This window comes from Dermacentor albipictus, unplaced genomic scaffold (assembly GCF_038994185.2).
Source record: "Dermacentor albipictus isolate Rhodes 1998 colony unplaced genomic scaffold, USDA_Dalb.pri_finalv2 scaffold_14, whole genome shotgun sequence".
NCBI lineage: Eukaryota > Metazoa > Arthropoda > Arachnida > Ixodida > Ixodidae > Dermacentor > Dermacentor albipictus.
The window spans coordinates 249471-274114 of NW_027225568.1; the positions used below are offsets into that span (position 1 = coordinate 249471).

Here is a 24644-nt window from a genome sequence, read left to right on the forward strand (position 1 = left end):
AGAAACACCGCCATTTTCATTGCAGCAACACCTAGGAATAGCGGCTGGTCAACCACGCTGACTTGATTGTTCCTCGCTTGCTCAAGCTGATCAAAACCTAGCGGCTCCGCGATGGCTTATTAATGTCACGGCGCCGTTGCATCTGAACACGAGAAATGCCATGTCGGAAATCTACTTGTTCACACAAAAGCAACTCGCCCACTAAGCGATATGGTTTTCACGGGTGTTCGCCATGCACCGTCCAGCGGGGAGTCCTTGACCGCTTACTTTCCTTACAGTGTAACAGAGCGAGTGATAAGCGCGAGCCGAAGGCGTTGCGCACGCCAGGAGGCGATGACGCAACCTGCGTCGCGACCGGCTCAGGGAAGCAAAGCGGACGTAATGGCAGCGCTACCTGAGTGAGCCACCGCAGATGTCAAAGCGACAAGGCCTCGCCTTCTGCCTTCTGGTGCCGCCGTCTTTGTTTCCGGGAGGGCGATTGTCTCAATGCTTTGCACCAAGCGGAGCCAGCCTGCAAAAGGAATAGGAGATGGTTAGAATGAAGCCAGAGCTGCTACGTTGTCATCAAGCCTCAGGTATGGGCCCTTAACACAGTCGTTTCACCACCTACATGTAAAGGTTCATATTTAATGGGACAAACATCCAGTTTTATATTGCTTATGTGGCACAAGGACACAAATATACATTTAAACTTTCAGTAGGCATAGCTGTGCTCGCACTATATCTGGTGACCGCGTGTATGATAGGAAATAGTAGTATGTATGTATAAGGCACGTACCCACAGTTTCTTTCGGAGGGGGGGGGGGGGCAACCCAAGGCAACTTTTCAGTGCAAAAGGGGGGGGGGGGTGCCATTACTCATGTAAATGTGAATAATACCCACCGTACGCCATACAAACGCGTGAACCCGCAAAATAGAAATAAAACGAGGTGTACATCACAGGTCTGTGATATAGAACTCCTTTGCTTGAAAAACAAGGGACTACATCACATGGACTCGCGCAGGGAAGAAGCGCAGGAACAACACTGCGAAAAACAATAAACAAGCGAAAGTGTAAAATAAAAATATCTTGTAGCGTTTCCTTTAATTAGCCCTGGAGAAATATAGATAAATATATATTTGTCTAACAATCACACTTTTTTTGGATCCCTGGTTCATTTCTCTGCCAAGTGCCGAAACCTACTCGTATTGTTATTTGTGAAGTTCCGTAACGATGCGCGGCTGCCAGCCCCATATAACGGCGTAGAGCGCAGGACGCTGCGGTTTTAGACGTACTGCGCCCACCGCGGAAGGTTAGAAACAAACCTATACATAAGCATAGCAGAGAAGTGGCTACGTCAGTCGGTTGGACTGATAACGGTAGAAGCGTCATTCAAAACACATGAAATCCTTCTCTACTTCTGGCGGTGTTGTCTCTACTTCCTTTATAAATAAATATATGTAGATTCATAAATACTTTCACAAGCAAATGGTAAACTTGTTAATTTTCGTTTTTCCTTCTTGTTTGGCTGTTGCTTCGGCTCTCTCCCTTAGTAGATCGCTTAATTTCTCAACTCCTTGCGACTATTGTTTCCAGTTGCCAACTTTGCATGAAAAGTGATGTACAATTAGGGAAAAAACAGATGAGGTGACGGGTGACATTCCCATTCCTTATGGGTTTAACGGTTATTGCTGGGTTTGATGATGGACGCTGTTTCGCATGATTTTATTTTCCGCCTTATCTGACCTTTCTCACGGGTTACATGGTTCCGAGAATATGCCAGGGTCGCGGCGAGCCGTCACTGGTGGAAATAATGAATCAAAAGGAAAAGTTTGTTTATTTATTTATTTGTTTATTTGTATAATTACCTTCAGGGCCCGTGGGTATTACAGAAGGGAGTGGAATGCATGAAAAAGAAATGTATTAACATAGAAATGCGGCAATACAGAAAACAAAAAACAGAAACAACAGTTCACTATGTTGCAGTAAAATGCAGATTATTGAAAATAAAGAATAACTTGAATATCAGATTTAAACAAGTCACAGTGTCGGTAATCGCGAGAATTGAGGTGGGCAGGTGGTTTCAATCGTTGCTTGTCTTAGGAATGAATGAATTAAAATATGAGTTCGAGATAATGGGACGCCTAATTTATGAAGGTGATCTCTACGGGACGAAATGTATTCTGGCTCAGGTAGGACTTATTTAAGATGACGATGATGATAAATTTTCTGAAAGAGTGATGACCGAGACACTTTCATTCGTAAGGAAAGAAGGGAAAGGTTCGAAGTAGCGTTCATTGTGGAGACACTAAATAGACAGGAGTAGTTGTGAAGTATTTATCTTGCAATGCGATTTTGCACCGATTCCAAAGTTTGAATGAAGCACTCAAGACCAGGATCCCACACCAAGCATGCATCATCTAGTTTTGGGCGTACGAGCTATTTATAAAGTGGAAGTTTTAATGAGGATGGTGCCATAGAGAAATTGCGCCTTAAGCAACCAAGCATGCCACTGCCATTGTTGGCAACGCAACTGGCGTTGTCTCCGGTCGCAACTCGTACCCCAAGCATAACGACCAGCTGACTACGAACTGAATTCCTTTCCAGGTCCCTGGATCAGCCTAAACAAAGAAGGTTGAACTAACGAAGCAACAGCAATACGCGTGACTGTTGCAATAGATGGTGACAACTGAACGCATCTCGAGTTAATCGTGCTGGCATCGAATCGATCAGAAAACTGACTTTCACACCCCAAGAGATGCCGATAACTACGGCCATCCAAAAGGAGTGTAACAGGCAGCAAAATGTTGACCGCCGAATTTCGGGGGTCAACAATTTGGGAATATGCAAGAATATTCGAGTAAATATCGTAAACACTGTACTTATGTATCCCTTCTTTGTTTTTGCGTCCTTGTTGTTCCTCCTCTCTGTCTACTTCCTACTATTTCTGTCTTGTTTATTTTGACCCAATTGCCGCACCCCTCCGCTGGACAATGTTCAGGATTAAGCCATAAGTTATAGGATGCAGCCAGTTGCGACCAGAGCGGAAGAATTCTCCTCTTCTTTATTTCTTCTAGCGCCAACAAATAAAGACACATCGGCCAATATGAGTGCCTAATTTCAGGAAAGGTGCACCTACCGTAGGCAACATTGAGCCTGATCGGACGCAGGCATACATTGTTAGTTCGTGTTGGTTTCAGTGATGCGAAAGCATAAAACGGTCCATTGAGCGAGAAAGCCGCCGTATGTAGCAACAAGACGGCACCTAAATTCCCATTGGCCGCGACGCCACGCCACGAGCGCGCCTCGACGGCGTGGGCGATACGGTCCACCTGCGACCGCGCCAGGTATTGTGTAAGGGGAGAGGTTATCGCGGCGACGTGCCTCTCTCTCTCTCTCACCCCCACTGGGCTAAGGAACTGTTCGCGCTCGAGCCACCCATCACCGCAAGCCGCTCCGCACGCGTGCTGTTGTGTGAAAAATAGCCCATATCGAACACTTGTGTACAAATTTCGGTTTACACAGTGGGTTTACACTGTGTGTATGGTTTACACTGTGTACGTTTACGCTGTGTACACAGTGCAAACCGAAATTTGTGCACAAGTGTTCGATATGTGCAATTTTTCGCCAATAAGCTTCTGATCGAACGCGCAAATTGTGACAGGAATAACAAAACAAGAACAAGAAATGCTATACAGCAGACGTTACCAGTCACGCAAATACCCTTCGGGAAGCCTCACTACAAAGCTTTTTTTTTGCACACCCCTGCACGCTTAGCCGCCGAACAAAAGGAATCCTCCGGTTTCCTGACGCTCCTTGCCAAGAAAGGCGGCATCGAAGCACTTTGGTTTGCACGCTGTGTTCCGACTCGTTCATTCAACGGGCAACCCATCGCGTTCAGCGAAAGACCACCGGCGCCCTAGCGGATAGGATCTTGACAGATAAAAGGGCGGCTCGTTTTCATCTCGGCGCAGCCACTGCGGCGCTCACTATTATTAGATGCCCCACAACGGGGCAGGAGGGGTGAAATCAGTCGCGGGGCGAAGCCCAGGCACGCGTGGATGCAGGAGTGCAGCGGGGAGGGGGCGCCCGGCCCGACACGAGTGGTGTCAGTGTGCATGCACTTGGCTGAGCCCATCAATACCACAGTCGGCATACGCTTTGAATTTGCCGCGCCGTTCGGATCGTCGCTGGCAGTTCTGTTAGGAGCCCTTGCGCTCTTTAGGTGCGATAGTCCGAAGAGAAGGGCGTACTTGAAAGGATGCTTGCGGATACGTGAAATCGAATTTAGAACTCGAGAAAAAGATACGGGCGTTCTCATTCTCGATCCGTTGGCTAAGCGAGTGGGTGAGGAGCAGAGAGTTTAAGCTGAAAGAAAATTTATTGAATGAAAACTGAGTGGGGAGGAGGGGAAGGAGAGCGTGTTGAGGTAAAGGCGGGAATGGATAAACACTTTAACGCTTGTAAGTGGCTCAAGCGGAGGAGGACAGTAATTTTCGAAGTCGCTGATTACGCATAAACGCGTGGCGCGATAAAGCTGGACTAATGAGAATGCGAAAAAAAAAAGATCGTCAAAGGGGACCTTCTCCGTCGACGTCGCCGCCGCTGCGAGGCGCCTCTCAAATGTTCGTAGTTGGAAGACCAGCTCTGGGCCGTCCGGCAAGCCGAACATGCCGCCCGCGTCCAAGGACTTCGAGCCGCCACCTGAGACCGCCAAAAGAAAAACAGCCAGACCATTCTTTTTGATAAAGTTTACTTTCTTCTTCGTCAAGGAGATCCGCGACTTATTTATGTAGGTGCCTTTCGTTCCTCTCTTGCATAGTATACCGAATGTGGTGATGCTGTGGCCGTGCGACCCCTGACAACTGAGCACATCTTACTCTTAATATCCCTTTGCGAAAGACTTTGCACTACGTTGACAGTGGCGTTAGCGACTTCCTGCACCAGCTGCTACTGCTGTCAGGAGTAGTGAATTAGGAGTAGAATTAGGAGTAGCTGTCAGGAGTAGCAAATAATGTCAGTAGTAGCAAAACCAGCTATGGACTATCCAGCGGGCCCGTCCACCGGTGGAAAGGCTATGCCTCACCGCACCTAATGCCTGGGTGGCCTGAGCCCGGGCTGGCATCCTCGCAGGCCCCTTTCTCATTAAAGCTTTTTTCCGCTCTGTCCGTTCGCTATAGTTAACAAAAATTGGATAATAAACTTTTGAATTACTGGTCCTAACGCCACAAATGGTATAGTATTGGAGGAGATGGCCACAGAATGCGCAGTTTTAAAAACGCCGTCCATTGTTGCGACAGGTCGCCGACACGTGATCTGAGTGAGTGAGTGAGTGAGTGAGTGAGTGAGTGAGTGAGTGAGTGAGTGAGTGAGTGAGTGAGTGAGCGAGTGAGTGAGTGAGCGAGCGAGTGAGTGAAGAAACTTTATTGCAGATCCGGCGAGGACGCGAACTCGTCGCGCACCCGGCTAGTCCCACGTCGGGACCACCAGGTTTAGCCCACCGGTCCGATCGTGGGCACGCCGGACGGCCAGAATTTGCTTTTCTAGTGCGGGGCTACGCAGAAGCGAGTCCCACTCCTACTTGATGAACTTGGGGTATGTCAACCCGCACTCCCAGAGCATGTGAGCTCGAGTGGAGGTCTGGCCGCAGGACGGGCAGGCGTCGTCGCGATACACGTCGGGGTAAGCCTCGTGGAGAGTGGACACACACGGATATATGCTGGTCTGTAGAAACCTAAGCGAAACGGCATGCACCCTATTCAACTTGGGGTGGGGGGTGGAAAGACCCTTCTGGACATGTATAAATATTTAATAATCTTGTTGTGAGTAGCGGGAGCGTCCCTGTGACCGTAGAGAGGAGGGGAGTCGGTGCTTTTATCGAGGAAGCGCGGTCGGTGAGCTCACGCGCAGCCTCGTGAGCAGACTCATTGAGGTTCGGGAGAGCACAACTCGACCGACCCTACGTGAGCGGCAAACCGGTGAATTGAATGGTTTGTGAGAGCATATGGACTCGAGCCGCTAAGAAGACGAACAGCTTCCTTGGCGATGCAACCCTTCTGAAAAGCCCTAACTGCCGTTTTGGAATCACTATAGATTTCGGACCCACGACCGTCTAGCAGGGCTAGGGTGATGGCGACTTGCTCGGTGACGCCGGGGTCTGAAGTGCGAATGAAGGCGCTATTGGAAATCTTGCCGCTGGAGTCGACCACAACGATGGCAAAGGTCTTCCTGTCGCTGTACTCCGCGGCGTCGAAGAAGAGGCACACATAGGCAGTCAGCCCGTCGAGGTGGAAAAACCAAACGATGTGGGAAGCATCACGTGCCTAATTCTTCGGGCGCTCTTCGTGCGTCCTGTTTGCGAGGAAATACCGTTGATGATTTACAAACTTCATGTCCAGCATGGGTTGAGTTTGGGTACGTTCTTGTTTTCCATCTGACACTCCGCTCTATATTACCCTAATGTATCACATAGCCCCTTCGTCGAGTAGTGCGTCATTGAAGTACTTAAGAACTATTATAATGATTCCTTCAATTGGGAGGTGCAGGGAGAGGGGGCGGGGGGCGGGCTCATATTGACTAGATTAGTCGTAAAGGTCAAAGCCTGGGTTTACTGCGCATTGGAACACACAATCTGGTATGTGAAATACCCTACTGATTATTTACAAACGTTATTTTCGACCTGCAGTGCTTGAGTTTGGATGCGCGCTTTCTTTAGGGTGCGCTGCTTACAAACTCCGCCCTCTGCTATTTTTTTTAAATGCGAGCTCTTCGCATGTGCCTCGGTCGTCCGCAATATGTAGCCAAATCGACATGCAGAATTATCCCGTTAGAGTCTCGATTGAGTTGCCAAAGGTTAGGACTTGCCTTATACTATAAGACACCAGATTATCTTGGTCACAAACAGGGTTTTTTCTAAACCAGGTTCATTCGTCTAGGTTCATCGGCCCCCTTATGGGTTGGTTACCACTGGTTTTCTATGTGAAGTCGATGTTTGCTTCACTTAAAGTGAACATGCAAGATATAGTTCCTATCACTGCAGTTTCTTGAAACGTTGACATCATTTTTGGCAGCATATATCCTAAGAACACCAAGCCACCCTCGTTGCGCGTTTTTAGAATGGCCAGCTGCAAGATCACCTTAATGAATGTCCATCCTAATGTGTCATTGCCAGAGATGCAACACAAGCAAGGGAAATAATTGGACTTGTCATTTTTTTCTGCTCAGCTCGACTGCGCTTTCGCCACTCACTTCATTGACTATACGCCTGCTTTAATAATTATGTTTTTTTATTCTCTTGACCTCAAAAAAGTTGACTCCGCTGTGTGTTACCCCGATCATTGTGGCCGCCTCCATTTCAGGTTGTACGAGTTTATCTTTCCCTAATATTTCTGCTTCATTTCACCTGTTCTGTAAGCTGATACGGAATAACATGTGTCATGTTCACCTTGTGTGAGTACCTTGACATGCAGGAATCTACATATGAATGAGTGTGCCGATTCTCTGGCGTCGTCATCCCTACTAGGACCTATCCTTCATGTTCGGCCTCTTTTCACTACTCACGAACGCCCGTTTGAGGCACTTACTGTCGCCGAATTGCACTGGATCTTTCACCCTTCTATCGATGTTCGACGCGCAACATTGACATTACCCATAGAACGCGGATCAATGCCCCTCACGTTAGTGGGATGTTAAGTTGGCTAGCTTCCGATGCAGATACCCTCCACAAAATTTCTACCGTTATCGGTCTGGACTCCCGACCACTAAACTCTGCTTCAATTTTAATGAAGACGAAAACACTGGCCATTTCCTTCATCTTTGCCAGCATTTCACCTGCTTGCCCAAGTTTTGCCTGAGCTACCTCTACGTCATTTTGCGTTCTCAATTACTATTCCAAATTTATTATCTCTTGGAGATGTAGCAGTTTTGCTGGCGCCACGGGTCAACTTGCAATACACTCCTTAAGTTTATAGAAGCATGGAGCCGCTTATTTCATTGTTAGTTGTCAGGGGTTTCATTTTTCTGATTAGGTTTCATCACACGTTCTTTTAAATACTATTTTTTTAAGTGGGCTATATTTCATCATGAGAAGTCTTTTTCGTGGTATTTCACATTTTTTTTTATTTGTAGATACTCACCTGATTTCTCGTTTGTATGGCCACTTTTATTCGTGGCTATGTGCCACGCTGAAAAGGTGTCAACATCAACAGCTTGGGTACCGCAGCGACAAAAGGCGAATTTTTTTCCCGGTCAATATCTCAACAATGGTGGCGTTTTTAAAATCGCGTAAATTGTTTTCGTCTCCTGCGGCGTCCTCCTCCAATACCATCGTTGTAACGTTGGCATTTAAACGATTAAGTAAAAAGTTGATTAAGCAATCTTAGTTCTTAGCGAACGCACTGCGACGGCCACTCGACCAGCTAGTGTGCGCAGTGCTGAAAGAATTAATAGTGAAGAAAGCATAATCGCATCAGTCAGAATCGCATATTTCAAGATCACTTTTTTTTAATATCACCAGGTTTATATGAGAATAAAAGACAAGTGGCGCAGCGCTTTGAAAATAACCCAAGACACAGGAAATTTAGGCCTTATCTCGTAATCGGTTGCATCCTATTATGAAAATATTACGCACTCTAAATCTCTGTAAATGCTTCTAAAAGTGTCTCAATGTGCCGGAAGAAGCTGTGATGGAATTTAGTAAAAGTATTTTATGCGCCAGTGCTTCGCAGGGAACGTTCTCTGGTATCACGGGAGATTTTGCAAGTTTCCCTACCCATCGAGAGAAGCATATATCCGCGTGAGGATTATTCGATCCACAGGCAGAGTTGCGGTGCTTGTTCCAAGGTGCATCCTTATTGTTTGGTTTCGAACGGCAGAGTGGCAGGATTCTCTTTGGCGGGAATCGTATAACAGTTTGGTTAGTCTTTTTATCAACGATTGTGCAAACTCGTACAGCTACGCTTACTTTTTTTTCCGCTCAACCACGAAACTCGATTTTGACCCAAATACATGGTGTACGGAATGCATTCTATAGTGCACGGACGCGAATTTAGTTACAGTGCTTTGTCTGAAAACTCAAATAGCTTCATTTACAGCGAAGCTGTTCGTGGCTAGGGTTGCGTGAAATTTTTATGAGTGCGATCAAAAACTATCATCATCAGCAATTGTTCATAGCCTGTCTAAGGAACCAAAATGCATTAGCTCATTCCTCTCGTAATGCATAGATGCTCTGATATATATATATATATATATATATATATATTTCATTTCATTTATTGAAGCCTTCAAGGCCCGAGGCATTACATAAGACGGGGGCAAAAAAAGTATGAGGAACTCATCACGCTAAAGAGGGAAAAGAGGAAGGAAAGATAGACGAAGAATAGAAACGGAAACAACGCTCAGGAGGGAACCGAGCAAGCAGTAGTATCATCAAAATCACTGTAAAGAAACCATATTATACAACAAAATATATAGTACATAAATACTATTAAAAACATATTATGCGTGAGAACGAATTATTATCAATTAATTACATAAAAGGGGTCAATAAGCAAATGCATTTGAGACGAACCATTCTAGGTGTAGTACATTGTTAGTTTCTCACGGAAAGTCGTGTGGTCGGCGGAAGAAACAATACTGTCGGGCAGAGTGTTCCACAGCGCTATTGCATTTGGAAAAAAAGAATCCCTCATCGAAGACGTACGGCATTGAATGTGCGCGATTGGACAGCTGTGGTTGAGGCGGGGAGAGATTCTAGGCGGGGGTTGTAGTCGAGGGTGTCTGGCTATTGGGTGATAGTAGTAAGAGTGAAGCATGCAGAGACGCGAGATGATACGACGTGATTGGAGACTGGGAAGATCGAGTGTGCGTTTTAGTTCAGTTATGCTGGTTTTACTTGAGTAGTTTGACATGATAAAGCGTGCAGCACGATTCTGAATGGCTTCTAATTCGTAGGTGAGATATGCTTGCGAGGGGTGCCAGATAGATGATGCGTACTCCAGTTTCGGCCGAACGCATGTCTGATATGCAAGTTTTTTTATAGCGGGCGATGCAGATTTCAGATTGCGACGCAAGAAACCAAGTGTGCGCGAGGCGTTTGCGCATATTGTTTCAATGTGAGTAACCCATGATAATGATGATGTTAAGTGAACACCAAGATACTTATAGCAGTCTGTTCGTGGTATTGTAGTTGAGCTTATGTGGTACGCGTAGTTTGTGGCGCTGCGCTTACGTGAAAAGGACATACATTGGCACTTATTAAGGTTAAGAGGCATGAAGCATTTTTCACACCATGAAACGATAGTGTCTATGTCTTCTTGTAAGTCAATGGAATCACCAGGGTTATGGATGGCGTTGTAGATGACGCAGTCATCAGCAAAAAGACGCAGTCTAGTTTTTGTGTTACATGGCAGGTCATTGACATAGATTAAAAATAACAGCGGGGATAAGCCTGCTCCCTGGGGGACACCGGATGTAACATCAGAAATGTGTGAATCATGAGAGTTAGCGGATGTGTATTGTACGCGTCCTTTTAAGAAATGTTCGCTCCAAGTAATCAGTGATGGGGGGATTCCAAGAGTAGATAATTTGGCAAGTAGGTGATTGTGAGGGACGCGGTCGAAGGCCTTCAAAAAGTCCAAGAAGATGGCGTCAATTTGTAGGTGGTTGTCCATGTGTTGTAAGATTTCATCGGTGAATTCAGAGAGCTGAGTTTCGCAGGATAATAGTTTTCTAAAACCATGCTGATATGAATAGAAGAAGTTAATTGATTCAAGGCAGTGCATTAGATTGGTTGCTATGATATGTTCCAGCAGTTTAGAGGGGATACTGGTTAGAGAAATTGGACGATAGTTACATGCTTTTGTTTGATCACCAGATTTATGGACGGGAATGATTTGAGCCTTTTTCCAATCGTGGGGAACTTCACCAGTACTGATTGATTGTTGCAAAAGTAAGCTAAGTATTGCGCTTGACAGGGAACTGGTGTTCTTAAGTAATTTGCTGCTGATTTGATCGCAACCAGCCGAGGAGGATAATTTTAGAGCCTGTATTAGCCCAGCTATTCCATCAGCGTTGATCTTGATATCGGGCATTGTGGACAGCGAGTGGCATGGTAATTCGTCAGAACTGAAGTTTATAGCAGGAGAAATACTGATGTGAAGAAATTGTTAAGAGCTGTAGCACATTTTTCAGTGTCAATTAGTACATTGTCGTCGTCTGATAGTTGTAACTGAGTTTGGCGCTTAGGCGGGGAGATAATCTGGAAGAATTTACGAGGGTTGGACTGAAGGATTGATAAGAGGTCAGTTGAAAAAAATTTGTTTTTGGAAGCTTTCAATTCCTCGATGTATTTTTTGACGCTTAGTTCGTACCTTTCCCAAGCTCTGTGGTTATTAGTTAACTTTGCTTTCCGATAATGGCGTTTTTTCTTATTAAGTAGACGTTTTAGGTGCTGCGTAAACCACTGGTTATTTTTGTCGGTATTTATAAGGATAGTAGGGATATATATGTTTTTTTAAGTTTAGCATAGTGTTTTTACATAATTCCCAATTGGCGTTGACCGAGCGAGCAGAGTATGACTGTCGAAAATCTTCGTAGAAGAGTTCAAGTTCGCGGTTAAATGCGTCGAAGTTAGCTTTCTTGTAATCAGTGATTAATTTTTGCGTTGGGGCTTTCTTTTTTAATGGCAATGAAATGCCGATATGAAGTACGTTATGGTCACTTATGCCAGGGAGCGAAGTCAATTTTTTTATGTTTTCCGGGCTAGATGTTAATAAGAGATCCAGGGTGTTGTCGCCCCTAGTTGGGCATGTTATTGCTTGGTGGAGGTTAAAGTCTAGTGTTAATTCAAGAAACTGTTTGGGTTCACTACAGGGTGTTCTGTTGGGTACTGAAAGTAGTGGCCAATCGATGCTGGGATGATTAAAGTCTCCAAAAAGGAAGATAGGCGTAGCGGGCATATCTTTTTTTATTTGTTCTAAAGAGAGGCGTAAGAAATTGCAAAATGAGGGGTTACTATCTGGTGGACGGTAACAGATTCCAAACACTATTTTGCCAATTGTACTGTGCAGGCTTACCCATGTTAGTTCGATGTTGTCATCGCGATTTATAAGGGATGACGGTAAGCTGTTTTTAACGGCGATTAGTACACCTCCCCCTCGCCTATCATGCCGATCGCGTCGGTAAACTGTTAAGTTAGGGTAGGATGGAAAAACTTCGTGGTCGCCAACGTCCTTATTTAGCCACGTTTCCGTTAGTAAAATCATATCGGCTGTGGTGTCGTCTATGAAGCTTTCGAGTTCGTCACGTTTTGGAATTTTACTGCGGATGTTAGTGAAAACCACGCTCATGTTAATAAATGAATCAGGGTGGTTTTTGAACGAAGCAGGCACGGAATTTCTTGTTTGTCACTGCGGCTGGTCACATAAGGTATCAGTCGGAGCTGGCATTTGATTGCTGTTAGGTGTTGTGGTATGTTCCATGACTGTGTCGGATGTAGTATCATAAAAATAGCATCTGCTGCCTACATGCAGCTTGTCCAGGCTGAGCTTAAACGCGCATTTTTGGGGCTTGATAAATTTTAACAATTTTGAGCGTGCAAGGCGCGTACTTGGGGCAAAATCTTCTCTGACGGCAAAACATGTACCTTTTAGCTTACGCCCGCATGCCATTATGTTTTCTTTCGTCTTGAAGTGGGCCAGTTTTACAACTATAGGGCGTTTTTTTGTTTCAGAGAATCTTCCAAGTCGGTGTGCACGCTCAATATCGCTGGCGTTCAATGTTAAACCAAGATTATTTTTGCATAGGTCTAGAATTTTGTTCTCTGAATCACTCCAAGGTTCTTTATCGGAATCGTCAATGCCAAAGAAGAGCAGGTTGGCTCGCCGCATATGGTTGTTGGCGTCAATGTTCGCGGCTTTCAGGGTAGTGATGTCGTGCTGTAGTCGGCCGATAATGTTAACAGTGGTTGAGGTGGTTGGACCTTGTTGGTCTGAATCTGAGAGGTTTGAGCGGCTCATAATTTCAGCTATAAGTTTGTCTTGGGTCGTTTGGGTTGTTTTGATTTGCTCAAGCTCCACACGAATTGCGGCTTGAACACTTTCTAATCGTTTGATAGCGTCGAGGATAGGCAGAAGTTCAGCAGTACGGGATGGACCGGGGTTAACCTCAACGTCACCGGATAATCACAACATAATTTCACACAGAAAATCGAAGGCAAACGCATCGCGACAAAACAACACCACACCGCGACACTTCAAGTCGTAGGGGCACGACACCGCCACTATACATCTATCATCACTTCTGAATTCCTTAGAATGGGTTCGATAACAAACCTGGAAGGTTAGGAGCGTTGTGAACATCGTTGTTCTGGCGGTGTTGTGCCCCATGTAGTCGGCGATTCTTTGCTGTTTATATTGAGCGCGATGTGGTCCCGTGGTTGCTGACGTCGGAGAGTTCCAAGGTTGCCAGGTGGTGTGCCGGGCTCGTGCTGGAAACAGGCGGCTGATGCCATTAGGCTTGGTAGGAGGCAGTGGGGTTGGCGGAGAACTTGTTTCGTGCAGGTAGGCGGTTCCAGGCGGGCTTTCGGTGGTCAGGGAAGGGCATACGGGTCCAGGTATCAGGTACTTCAGTACCTGGAAGGTTAGGAGCGTTGTGAACATCGTTGTTCTGGCGGTGTTGTGCCCCATGTAGTCGGCGATTCCTTGCTGTTTATATTGAGCGCGATGTGGTCCCGTGGTTGCTGACGTCGGAGAGTTCCAAGGTTGCCAGGTGGTGTGCCGGGCTCGTGCTGGAAACAGGCGGCTGATGCCATTAGGCTTGGTAGGAGGCAGTGGGGTTGGCGGAGAACTTGTTTCGTGCAGGTAGGCGGTTCCAGGCGGGCTTTCGGTGGTCAGGGAAGGGCATACGGGTCCAGGTATCAGGTACTTCAGTACCTGGAAGGTTAGGAGCGTTGTGAACATCGTTGTTCTGGCGGTGTTGTGCCCCATGTAGTCGGCGATTCCTTGCTGTTTATATTGAGCGCGATGTGGTCCCGTGGTTGCTGACGTCGGAGAGTTCCAAGGTTGCCAGGTGGTGTGCCGGGCTCGTGCTGGAAACAGGCGGCTGATGCCATTAGGCTTGGTAGGAGGCAGTGGGGTTGGCGGAGAACTTGTTTCGTGCAGGTAGGCGGTTCCAGGCGGGCTTTCGGCGGTCAGGGAAGGGCATACGGGTCCAGGTAACAGGTACGTCAGTACCTGGAAGGTTAGGAGCGTTGTGAACATCGTTATTCTGGCGGTGTTGTGCCCCATGTAGTCGGCGATTCCTTGCTGTTTATATTGAGCGCGATGTGGTCCCGTGGTTGCTGACGTCGGAGAGTTCCAAGGTTGCCAGGTGGTGTGCCGGGCTCGTGCTGGAAACAGGCGGCTGATGCCATTAGGCTTGGTAGGAGGCAGTGGGGTTGGCGGAGAACTTGTTTCGTGCAGGTAGGCGGTTCCAGGCGGGCTTTCGGCGGTCAGGGAAGGGCATACGGGTCCAGGTAACAGGTACGTCAGTACCTGGAAGGTTAGGAGCGTTGTGAACATCGTTATTCTGGCGGTGTTGTGCCCCATGTAGTCGGCGATTCCTTGCTGTTTATATTGAGCGCGATGTGGTCCCGTGGTTGCTGACGTCGGAGAGTTCCAAGGTTGCCAGGTGGTGTGCCGGGCTCGTGCTGGAAACAGGCGGCTGATGCCATTAGGCTTGGTAGGAGGCAGTGGGGTTGGCGGAGAACTTGTTTCGTGCAGGTAGGCGGTTCCAGGCGGGCTTTCGGCGGTCAGGGAAGGGCATACGGGTCCAGGTAACAGGTACTTCAGTACCTGGAAGGTTAGGAGCGTTGTGAACATCGTTGTTCTGGCGGTGTTGTGCCCCATGTAGTCGGCGATTCCTTGCTGTTTATATTGAGCGCGATGTGGTCCCGTGGTTGCTGACGTCGGAGAGTTCCAAGGTTGCCAGGTGGTGTGCCGGGCTCGTGCTGGAAACAGGCGGCTGATGCCATTAGGCTTGGTAGGAGGCAGTGGGGTTGGCGGAGAACTTGTTTCGTGCAGGTAGGCGGTTCCAGGCGGGCTTTCGGTGGTCAGGGAAGGGCATACGGGTCCAGGTATCAGGTACTTCAGTACCTGGAAGGTTAGGAGCGTTGTGAACATCGTTGTTCTGGCGGTGTTGTGCCCCATGTAGTCGGCGATTCCTTGCTGTTTATATTGAGCGCGATGTGGTCCCGTGGTTGCTGACGTCGGAGAGTTCCAAGGTTGCCAGGTGGTGTGCCGGGCTCGTGCTGGAAACAGGCGGCTGATGCCATTAGGCTTGGTAGGAGGCAGTGGGGTTGGCGGAGAACTTGTTTCGTGCAGGTAGGCGGTTCCAGGCGGGCTTTCGGCGGTCAGGGAAGGGCATACGGGTCCAGGTAACAGGTACGTCAGTACCTGGAAGGTTAGGAGCGTTGTGAACATCGTTATTCTGGCGGTGTTGTGCCCCCAATGCATATATATGCATATATATGCATATAATATATATATATATATATATATATATATATATATATATATATATATATATATATATATATATATATATATACATATGCATTCGTCCATGCGGATGTATCTAAATACATGTTACATACAATACAAACATTTGTTCAAAATTCTGTGTCACCTATTTGTCGTGTGCTAAACAGCTTCGCTGGTCACCCACCTTCACATAGCGGAATGGCTCATCAGCTTTTTTTTTAAATATTTTAGCGTATACGCGCTACTAGTTTTTTAAATTCGCTTTTTACAAGTTGCCCTTGTCACAGAAAAACCTTCCATAGGGGGTGCGTGCTTCAGGGATGCGGTAACTTTCACTGAAACACAATATTCGTTTGAACTATAGTTCGTTGTACTCTGATTTCCCGAATTCAACAGCGCAAAAAATACGCGGACAAAGGGTGCGTACGAACTTAGCACTCGTGTACGCTCTTTGTTCGCGTCTGTTTTGTGCCGTAGAATTACTGTCGCATATAGTACCCTAATTTGAACGAACGCCAAGTATATCGAGGCAAACGAACTAGAAGGAGCATGAGGCGAAAGCCGCAGTTCTGTATAGTGGTTATAGCAGTACTGTGTACACTCGGACCTGTACGTTATTGTTTGCACCAGGCAGACGCAAAGACATCTACGCCAGCACCACCCGATAGAAGGCAGTGTGAACGAATTTTGCAAATTTGGTTGACCACTCTTCATTTCCGGCGCTACACTGAAACTCACGCTTGCGGGCGACTATAATTACAGTCGCTACTATAGCAGTGCAGTTATCTACTTAGACGACCCGGCGCAGGCGGTCTTCGCCCATTAAAGTGGGACACTTCGCCGGTAAATGTTATTTCACTTTCCGGCGGTCAAGGAGAGCGAAGACGCAGCCCGCTTCCTTGTCCGCGCCGCAGCTGCGCTATACAGTGGCCGACTCTCCTTTTAAAGACCTTCGCGCAGCGCTGCAAGAGCCGCAGTTTCTTTGTTCCTTACAGGGCACGGCAGAGAAGCCGCGGTCCCTAATAGAAGGGGCCAGGAAGACCGTCATCGGACAGGGTTAACAAATTTGCGAATAAGCGTAATTAAAACACCCTTCCATAACGCAGTTACGCCTCGAGTGCGCTTCTGCTGGTCGGATGACGCGCTCATCGCACATCACCTTTCGTCTGTGTACGAGCCTTTGGACGCTGACGAGCAGTCCACAAGTTCACCCACTCATTTGGTTAATTCTTTATGTTGTCTTCAACAAGTCACTGCTATAGTAGTAGTGGCATAGCTGTAGCAGTAGTAGTAGTAGTAGTAGTTTGTTTGTTTGTTTGTTTGTTTATTGGTTTCTTTCCAATACAAGGAAAAAGCGAAGGGAGAGCTAAAGGCTACTAGCCTGACGAGGCCCTCCCTCCGCATACAGTTTCGACAACATTACAAAAGAGATTTGAGAAAAACAGCACACACATTTGTAGTTACACTCTACACAGTTCTATGTCATAGAGGATCTAGTTCATATCACTGCACACAAATATATAAAACAGATTTCTTGTCATAGATGTGACAGAACGGGAAGAAAAAAAAAAAAAACATATGAACGCAAATGCAAAATGTCAATCATCGTAGCGAACATATGAAAAAAGAGAAAAAAGGCGACATCCAACACACAGTAAAAAAGCACTGTTTTACAGACAAACGCTACATATGGTTTTAAATGAGATGTCACTGGTAGCGAATTTCTTTCTCGATAACCATTGTTTTGAATGTTTTTTTCTTAATCGATTTGTTGAGGTCGACATCATCTGGAAGTTTATTTAGAAGCACCGGAATTTGGTAATTTAAATGTTGTTTTCCATAATTCGTGCGTGTTCGAGGCTTTCTGCGCTCTTGCCTTCGAAGGGCGAGCGTGTGTGTTTCAGCGGGATTGCTAAATGCGTGTAGTTTATGTTTTTGTACATACTGCAATAACTTGAAGCAATAAATTTCATCAGCTCTTAGCAGAGAATACTTTACAAACAGTGGACCTGTTGGCAAGTCTTGTGGGTGTCCTGCATATCTTTCGAGTAGGCGAAGTACACGCTTCTGAAACTTTAGTATTCGGAGGTAGTTTCTACTAGAGGTTGTACCCCAAACCAAAATACAGTAGGAAAGTCTGGAATAAAAGAGAGTATAATAAAGAGAAACTTTAAGCCACAAAGGTATAAGTGAGCTTATTCTATACAAGCAGCCGAGCGATCTACTGAGCTCCAAAGCAAGATTATCAATGTGGGTGTTCCAAGACAAATTTTCTTGGAACCATACTCCCAGAAATTTTTGCTTCACCTCTTGTTTTAACGGAGTGCCCCGAAAGGTAATATGAATATCATTCTTCATTGGCTTGTTAATCGGAGCGAATATAATATATTTGGTTTTATTAGTATTCAACTGTAACCTGTTGGCATGTAACCAGTCAGAAAGTGACTCCATATACTTATTAACAATCCCTTGAAGCTCTGTAAGGGCACGTGCAGTGAAGAAAATATTCGTGTCATCTGCGTACATTATTAGTTTAGGGGAATTATAGATGCTGCAGAGATCATTAATATAGACTAAGAATAATAGCGGTCCAAGAATAGAGCCTTGAGGAACACCTTGTTTAATTACTATTTTTGTAGTCGTTCCTTGGTGGACACTTACATATTGAAGCCTATTGCTTAAGTAACTCTCTATCAGTTTAAGGACGACGCCGCGAACACCGTATCTTTTTAGTTTAATTAATAGCACATCATGACACACTGAGTCAAAAGCTTTTCGTAGATCTACAAACAGTCCTAGCGTGTAAAGCCTGTGCTCAAAGTTATGTATAATATCATGCTTGATACTGAGAAGTGCGTCCTCGGTAGATTTTCCTTTTTGAAATCCGAACTGCATGTCACTTATTACCCCATATTTCGCAAAGAATTTTTCTAGTCTTATATTTATGGCCCCTTCAAATACTTTCGATAGAACAGGCAGGACCGAGATTGGCCTATAGTTGCTTATGTCTCCTTCAGCACCACCCTTGTGAATAGGACAGATGCGGGCTATCTTGAGCGAGTCAGGGAAGATTCCAGTCTCAAACATTTTATTTATTATGTCTGCTAGGATGGGGGATAGGATTTCAGACACATGTTTAATTGGCATTGCTTTAATTTCATCAGAACCAGAAGCAACATCATTTCTAATCCCATTGATAAGTTTGTTGATTTCGTGAGGAGTTACTGGTGCGATAACCATAGAGTTCACTATCGTAACGCTGTTATCAACCAAGTTATGCTCTTCATCATTTTCCTGCTCGTACACTGCGCTCGTGGCAAAATAGGCGTTAAGGGCGGTGGCCGCTTCAAGACCGGTTAGTGTGCCTGTAGGTGTGACTATTTTTAGTACGGTACATTGTTCTTTCTTCCCAGTTAGATTTTTTACTTCATTCCATATTTTCCTAGGATCCTTACCTATTTTGGCAAAAACCTGTTCATAATATTCTACCTTAGCATTTTTAATTTCACTGCTCAGTTTATTTCTATACTGTTTGAAAGTGATTAGGGCATCTTCTCCTCGCGTTTTTAAAAACATATGGAACAAACGGTTCTTTTTTGTTATTTTCTTTAATAAGGAGTTGTTAATCCAGGGCTTCCGTATTCTTTTACATCTTGGCCTACTCAGTTCCGTTGGAAATGCTTGATTGTAGCATGCAATAAGTTTATCAAGAAAAATATTGTACGCCTTACTAGGGTCGTCTTCTTTTAATACGCATGCCCAATCAACGGTAGCAACCAGAACGCAAAAGAGTTTCAATGACTGATCATTTATCCTGCGGATGATCTTCTTTGGTACATGACTACGTTTACCACACAAAGAGGGGATAAGACAAAAAGCTGGAAGGTGATCACTAATTCCTAGCGTCAGCAATCCAGCAGCACAATTCGGTGGGTGTATGTTCGTAATACATACATCAAGCAAAGTTGCAGTATTGGGTGTCACTCTTGTTGCTTCGACGATAGTGTTTACGCATGCGTAAGATGTGACTAATTCTGTCAGTTGTCTTGAAGGGGCATCATGCGATAGCATATCTATGTTGACGTCACCCATTATCACGAAAGACAGACCAGTACAAGTAAGGTGTCGCAGTAGATTGTCTAGGAACTCGAAGAAATTTGTTTTGTTACCTGCGGGTGGCCTATAGATAACGGCAGCTACATTATTTTCCACATGTATGGTAAGGCACTCAACATCATTGTTAACGACCGAAAAATCACGCAAAACTTCATGAGACATAGGTCGTTTGATGTACGCGGCTACGCCACCGCCCCTTCCATGCGACCTAACAGCACCTTGATAAGCATAGTTTTGAAAGAATGGGGGTTGTTCTTCAACTCTTAACCACGTTTCTGTGAATAACATCAAATTAAATTCAACGGTCAATGAAGTGAAGAAGTCGCGTAATTCTTCTTGTTTGTTTCTTATACTGCGCACGTTCAAGTGGAACACTCGCAATTGGTTCTGAGTAGTCTCTGCCAAAGAATTGAAGGCGTTTATAGTATAGTAGTGAGAAGAGTTTAAAGCTGCCATATTCTTGCTTGTTACTATTTCTGGCATGTGGTTAATCACTTCACTTAGTTTCGCGGGACATTTTTTCCAGGTCACTCGTAGCGTTTATCCGCAAAGTTGCAGACTGTTCGTCCCTTCGAGCAAAGATTTTGCCACCGTTTGTCCACACAAACTTCCAGCCTACTTCACGCTTTTTTTTTGTCGCCGCACCGAGAAGCTGCTTACCATGACGGGTAAGATGCTCATTCACGTAGACTGGCTTAGATTCTTCAAAACCCAGTTTTGTAGTGTTAATCCGGATTTTTCTGGCCTTCTGAAGGACAGCATTGCGTTTTGTGCGTCGGACAAAACGAACGATGATATTTGTCTCATCATGTCTTGCAGTCGGCACTCTGTGGCATGCATCAATGTCGGCATCGGTAATTTCTTCATCCACAAGCGCACCAATCTTTTTAATTATGATCACTGGCTCGCCATCAAGTGGCACTCCCTTAATTTCGAGGTTATTTCCCCTCTGGTATTGCTCCAGCTCCTCGATGCGGCGTGACAGTCGCGCGTTGTCAGCTTTAAGATCTTTATTTTCTTGAAGCAAATTATGAATGTCATCTCTTAGTGTCCTTAGGTCCTGAATGTCTTCTTTCAGTGTCTTTACATCTTGCAAGCTATCTTTGATTGCCCTGAGCTCAGCTCTCAGCTCCCGCCGCAAGTCCTCAATCGCTTTAGCCGTTTCCCCTGGCATAATAAATCGATGCAAAAGTAAACAAAGATTTACAACAAGTAAATCAGCAGCAGACTAGGCCACATGTACATTCGGCAGGTGCGTTCGGCAGCGGTGCACTGGTATTGTTTTGGAATAGCAAAGGACAATGCTTACCTGCAAAGAGCAGATATGAATCTCAGTGACGTTGAACACAGGTGCACCGCTGCCGAACTGCCGTGAGGAAGGATTCGGCGATCCCTTTTAAGCCCAGCAGAAGATGCTTGCAGCCCTCTGTCGTCGCAAAACCAATGCTTGCGGTTAACAGCCGATGTCTGGGGGGCGTCAGTCTTGCCTTCACGTCGATCCCAGCAGTGCGGTCTGTGCTGGCCGATAGCAATCTTCTACGGCTTCTACGATGAAAGAACTGCAAAGAGCAGATATGAATCTCAGTGACGTTGAACACAGGTGCACCGCTGCCGAACTGCCGTGAGGAAGGATTCGGCGATCCCTTTTAAGCCCAGCAGAAGATGCTTGCAGCCCTCTGTCGTCGCAAAACCAATGCTTGCGGTTAACAGCCGATGTCTGGGGGGCGTCAGTCTTGCCTTCACGTCGATCCCAGCAGTGCGGTCTGTGCTGGCCGATAGCAATCTTCTACGGCTTCTACGATGAAAGAACTGCAAAGAGCAGATATGAATCTCAGTGACGTTGAACACAGGTGGTAGTAGTAGTAGTAGTAGTAGTAGTAATGCTAAAAGGTTTCCTGTTTTAGTTAACATTTCCCGCACACTGTGTTTTTCTACAATGGCGAACAGCAATAGAACAGCAATCCATTTCGCTGCATTTTGAGCGCTTATTTCTTGAACTCCTGCGGCATACTGTTTTTTTTTAGCTTCTTGCTACAACCGGGTGACGTCAATTTTTTCTTTAGATTTCTTCGAGTAGTTTTTGTCCATCTATAAAATTCAGTTCGCTTTTCTAATAAACTTATATGGTGGGACAAGTCGAGCAATTGATTACACCCTGCTTCACTCTCGAGTTGTGGCTTGCGTCACGACGAGTAAGAATTTCGGATAGGCGTTCATTGCAAGGCTTTCACTGGGGCTGGTTGTGTGAAAGCGCGGCTTCCTTCATTATTACAGCGACGAGGATGGACGAAGGCTAACTTGCGTCGATGTATTTCTCGCTTGCCGGCTACCTACAAATGCAAACTTTTGCCCCTTTAACACAAATGACCTGCGGCTGCAAATTAAACAAACCAACGACCATATAGGTAATGGCACCGCTGCATTCAGAAAACTCTGCATCATGCGGGACAAAACTGGTGCCACCGTGACAAAATAGCCCTCAGGACGCACGCAACAGCCACAAAGCGACTGCTGCTCGACCTAATCCGTCTCGCCCATTGCTCGCACTGCAGCGAAATCTACAACTCGCGTCAGCCAATCATTGGCGAGAGCCGGCTGCGCTCTCCGACGAATGAAGAAGGGCTCGCCTATTGTGAGCTGCACATCCTTCCAAGAACCTCCGTTCAGTTCGCCTCGTGCCGATCAGAGACGCGCAATGCGAAGGAGCGCTTATTCTGTTTTCTGGTTGGCTAACGGGCTCTCCATTCGTCTTTGGGGGAACATTGTACAAGTCCAGAAAACAGCCACTCATTATCGCGCGCAAACTGTGCAGCACGCGTGTTCATAAGTGAATAACGACCAAATAAATACGTAAAAGGACTGCAAAAAGCAAGCGCGAGACGGCACCCGCTAGTTGACTCATTGGTTCGTGCGGACTAACCTTCCAACGTGACACCCGAGCTACGAGAAATGCCGAAGCGGAAGGTTCTGGATTATTTTTTTCACCACCTGTGGTTCTTTAACGTGCACGTATGTCTAAATACACGAGCGTGTTAACCCCTTTCTAATCTCCGCCGTGGAGGCGAATCGATTCGGTGACCTCGTGTTCAGCAGCAGGCTGCCAGCCACTGGTCCCCCACGCTGGGTTTCTGCTAATCTGTCGCACGACGACAACCAATGATATGAACAACAACCTCCGTCCACAGAAGCCGCGCTGCCTTCTGCGTGTCCACGTTGGAAAACATAGTTGCGAGAGACGCCACTATTTTCGAACTACATAGGGAACGTAACTAGCAGCGCAGCGATCTTATTTGATGCGAAGCCGCGGAATATGTAAGGAAATTATTTGCTATTGCGCGATTTTTACTTCCAAGAATATTGTGGTTTAAGGTTGGTTTAAATTGGATCCCCCCCCCCCATGTGGCATCCCCCTCGGAGGCTCGGAGTAACGGCAGTGAATCTGATAATGCTTCTCATACTCCGTTCTCTGTTTCTTTGTGCACCACTTTATAGCACTAGTATTTGCGCAGAATATCGCTTTAACTATAATGAGGAATTTGCTTTTGTCGCGTGGTGGTGACGTTGAAGAACACAGTAGCAATACTGTGAACGACAAAACTAACTTTTATTGGGCGAACCTGTGCCCACAATACAGGCTACACTTACAGCACAACGATAGCGGCGAACACGGTTGGCGATCGTCGAAAATCTGATGAGTGGTTCAAGTGTCTCGGCTTTTATACATCAGTAATCGAATGTTCCAGAGTAATCGCTGGGACCCGCGTGCTTTCCACAAAGTTCTAAATTATTCGCGTCACGCACACATGCAATCAGATGACACAAGGTTCACTCTGAGACAGCAGAGGGAACCATCGATAACATTCCAGAAACTTCCGATACATGCAGGTGCGTCCTGCGCTCTGTGATAACATTTGTTAGGTGGTGAAACGTGTCGCCCGATAAAGACAAGTACACGTGTCAATACCTCACTCTTAAAAAGCATCGACCCGATGCTGCAAACAAACGAAAGTAATAAAGAAGCACTCGTAGCAAGGAAAACAAAATAAGGAAAGTTCGTCAGCGTCCGTGAAGGGTTTAGGACGCACCACGTGGACCACATCAGATCGTGTGCGGCGCCACTGTGAATGCGAAATGCCGTCTGGCATGACCTCATAGTCCAGTGCGCCAATACGTCGGATGACCTTGTAGGGTCCGAAATATCGTCGCAGTAGTTTTTCACTGAGTCCTCGTCGGCGTATCGGGGTCCATACCCAAACATGGTCGCCGGGCTGGTACTCGACGAAGCATCGTCGGAGGTTGTAGTGTCGGCTGTGGATACGCTGCTGGTTCTTGATCCGTAGGCGGGCGAGCTGTCGGGCTTCTTCGCGCGCTGGAGATAGGCAGCGACATCAAGATTCTCCTCGTCAGTGACGTGTGGCAGCATGGTCGAGCATCGTCGTCGGTTTCCTGCCGTAGACCAGCTTGAACAGCGTGATCCGTGTTGTTCCTTGCACCGGCGTGTTGTAAGCGAAGGTTATATGCGACAGGACCGCGTCCCACGTCTTGTGCTCGACGTCGACGTACGTACATTGCTAGCATGTCGGCGAGGGTCTTGTTCAGGCGCTCCGTGAGACCATTCGTTTGCGGATGGTAGGCAGTTGTCCTCCTGTGGCTTGTCGGGCTGTATTGCAGAATGGCTTGGCTGAGCTATGCTGTAAAAGCCGTTCCTCTGTCGGTGATGAGGACTTCTGAGGCACCATGTCGCAGCAGAATGTTCTCGACGAAAAATTTCGCCACTTCGGCTGCGCTACCTTTTGGTAGAGCTTTAGTTTCAGCGAAGCGGGTGAGATAGTCTATCGCCACGCCGATCCACTTATTCCCGGATGTTGACGTCGGAAACGGCCCCAACAAATCCATTCCAATATGCTGGAATGGTCGGCGAGGAGGTTCGATCGGTTGTAGTAATCCCGCTGGCCTTGTCGGTGGTGTCTTGCGTCGCTGACAGTCTCGGCATGTCTTGACGTAACGGGCGATGTCGGCGGTCAGAAGCG

General features: G+C 46.4%; 1 protein-coding gene across 1 annotated transcript; it reads right to left on the reverse strand.

Annotated features, from left to right (window-relative positions):
• Positions 1 to 11760: 11760 nt before the first annotated feature.
• LOC139046744 (mucin-2-like) lies at positions 11761 to 21405 on the reverse strand. The gene is made up of 2 exons (XM_070528761.1): positions 20924 to 21405; positions 11761 to 15411 (listed from the first exon to the last, which is right to left on the reverse strand). The coding sequence occupies exon 2, from the start codon at positions 15163 to 15165 to the stop codon at positions 13162 to 13164; it is 2004 nt and encodes a 667-aa protein (XP_070384862.1). The 5' UTR covers positions 15166 to 15411; positions 20924 to 21405; the 3' UTR covers positions 11761 to 13161.
• Positions 21406 to 24644: the final 3239 nt, after the last annotated feature.

Coding starts and splice junctions, on each gene's coding strand:
- LOC139046744 (XM_070528761.1), bottom strand. CDS start 15,165: ATGGGGCACAACACCGCCAGAACAACGATGTTCACAACGCTCCTAACC.